Source organism: Chondrus crispus, genomic scaffold (genome assembly GCF_000350225.1).
Source record: "Chondrus crispus Stackhouse genomic scaffold, scaffold_347, whole genome shotgun sequence".
Taxonomy (NCBI): domain Eukaryota; phylum Rhodophyta; class Florideophyceae; order Gigartinales; family Gigartinaceae; genus Chondrus; species Chondrus crispus.
In genome coordinates, this window is record NW_005179240.1 from 90,578 (window position 1) to 92,297 (window position 1,720).

The window sequence follows — 1,720 nt, forward strand, 5'->3', positions numbered from 1 at the left end:
CCAAAATCCCCAAAAATCCCAAAATCCCCAAAAATCCCAAAACCCCAAAACCCCAAAATCCGGGTCGCCCCCCCCCCCCCCCCCCTCCCTTCGCCCCCTTACAGTACAGCTTTACACTCACATTGCTGGACACGCCCATGGGCCGAGAGCAACCAATGGCGTGGTGGCAGCAGCGCAGGTTTCCATGGAGTTTTGTTTCCGAGATTGGTTTCCATGGAGTTTTGTAGCAGTAAAAACTCGGGGATGCTGCTCCGAGATTGGTTTCCATAGAATGGTTTCCATGGAGTTTTGTAGCAGTAAGAAACTCGGGGATGCTGCTCCGAGATTGGAGTTTTACCGACGGCACGGACATCCCAAGGGCACGGACGGTCGGTCGTCGTAGGGCTGTTACCAAGGGTAGTCTCTCCATTTTTTCCCCCATTTTTTCCCCTTCTTGGGAATTCCCTGAAATCGCACAGCCAAGCTACAGTAGTTTTAAAATTGTCACTTTTAATCTCTTTCTTGCAATTCCCTCAACTCATACACATCACATCCATCGAGTCTTTCCGAAACTACCCTTCGAAGGGTAGTGTGGCCACTACTGTACTAAAACTCAGGGATGCTGCTCCCGGAAGGTGGTGGCGGCGACACCGGCGACTTAACGGGCGACATCACCGGCGGCATCACCGGCGGCATCACCGGCGGCATCATGTTGTCCGACGTGACGCGGTGAATATGTACCACGAGATACGCAAGGCGTCCCACCAAATGCAGGGCGAGCCCCACGACCAACCCCCCGAGCCCGACGAAAAGCACGACGGCGGTAGAAAAGCGTTCTCGAAAGCGCAGCACTGACACGCAAAGCACAAGCAGGTTAGAGACGAGGCAGGGAAGAAGAACGAAAATGAAAATGGAAATGGAAATGGAAATAAAAAAGAAAAAAAAGGAATCATCATGTACATACTCGTTACCAAGGAAATGAACATGCTGTACACTGGTACCGGAAAGACGTGGCTGAGGCGGAACGGGATGGGCGTGACAAAGACATCGAGCAGTTGAAAAACGGTAAGACCAAGCATCAAAAAGCTGCTTACACTCCCGACGTACGTGTCCCCTTCGTCCTTGGCATCGAAGATCGCATTCACAAAATACCACACGGGGATCATAAAGCAGAGATGCAGCGTGCTCTGGAACACAAACGCGTTCCATCTGCACGGCGCGGCAAAAAAAAATCCCCAAAAAAAAAAAAAAAAAACACACACGAGCAACGTGTAAGAGATGAGCGGAACCAAACAACAGCAACCAAAACAAAAAAAGAAAGAAAAAAAAAAAAACATACCCAAAGACGCGCGTGCGGTCGACAATGGCGCGGAGATCGTGTCTGAGGCGTGCATAAAGCACGGCCCTCCTAAGCAGCAGCACATTGTCAAGGACGGAGAAGACGAGGGCGGGGCCCTGTGCCTCGATGGAATCACGCTCTTGCCTTTTTAACCCGCCAGAGTCGTGTTGCTTGCCGTCGCCCAGTCTCACTAATATTCATTTATAACAACATGTGTAGCGCTATGCTAGTTTCAAAATGTAGGCCCCTCTTTATAAAACTACGTTCGGTGGGTTATTATTCTCAATACAAAATCTTCGGGACACTCTTCACCCTCTCGCCCCGCAGCATCGCTACATAGTCCCCTGCCTGCTTTGTCGCGCGGAGCAAATCAAAGCTATCCGCATGCTAGCCACCCCCCAC

At 50.9% G+C, this 1,720-nt stretch overlaps 1 protein-coding gene; it reads right to left on the reverse strand.

Moving 5' to 3' along the window:
• Window positions 1-472: 472 nt before the first annotated feature.
• On the reverse strand, window positions 473-1,145 carry CHC_T00000013001 (hypothetical protein). XM_005717763.1 is given in 3 exon segments: window positions 473-585; window positions 586-830; window positions 944-1,145. The coding sequence occupies 2 exon segments, from the start codon at window positions 1,143-1,145 to the stop codon at window positions 586-588; spliced, it is 447 nt and encodes a 148-aa protein (XP_005717820.1). The 3' UTR covers window positions 473-585.
• Window positions 1,146-1,720: the final 575 nt, after the last annotated feature.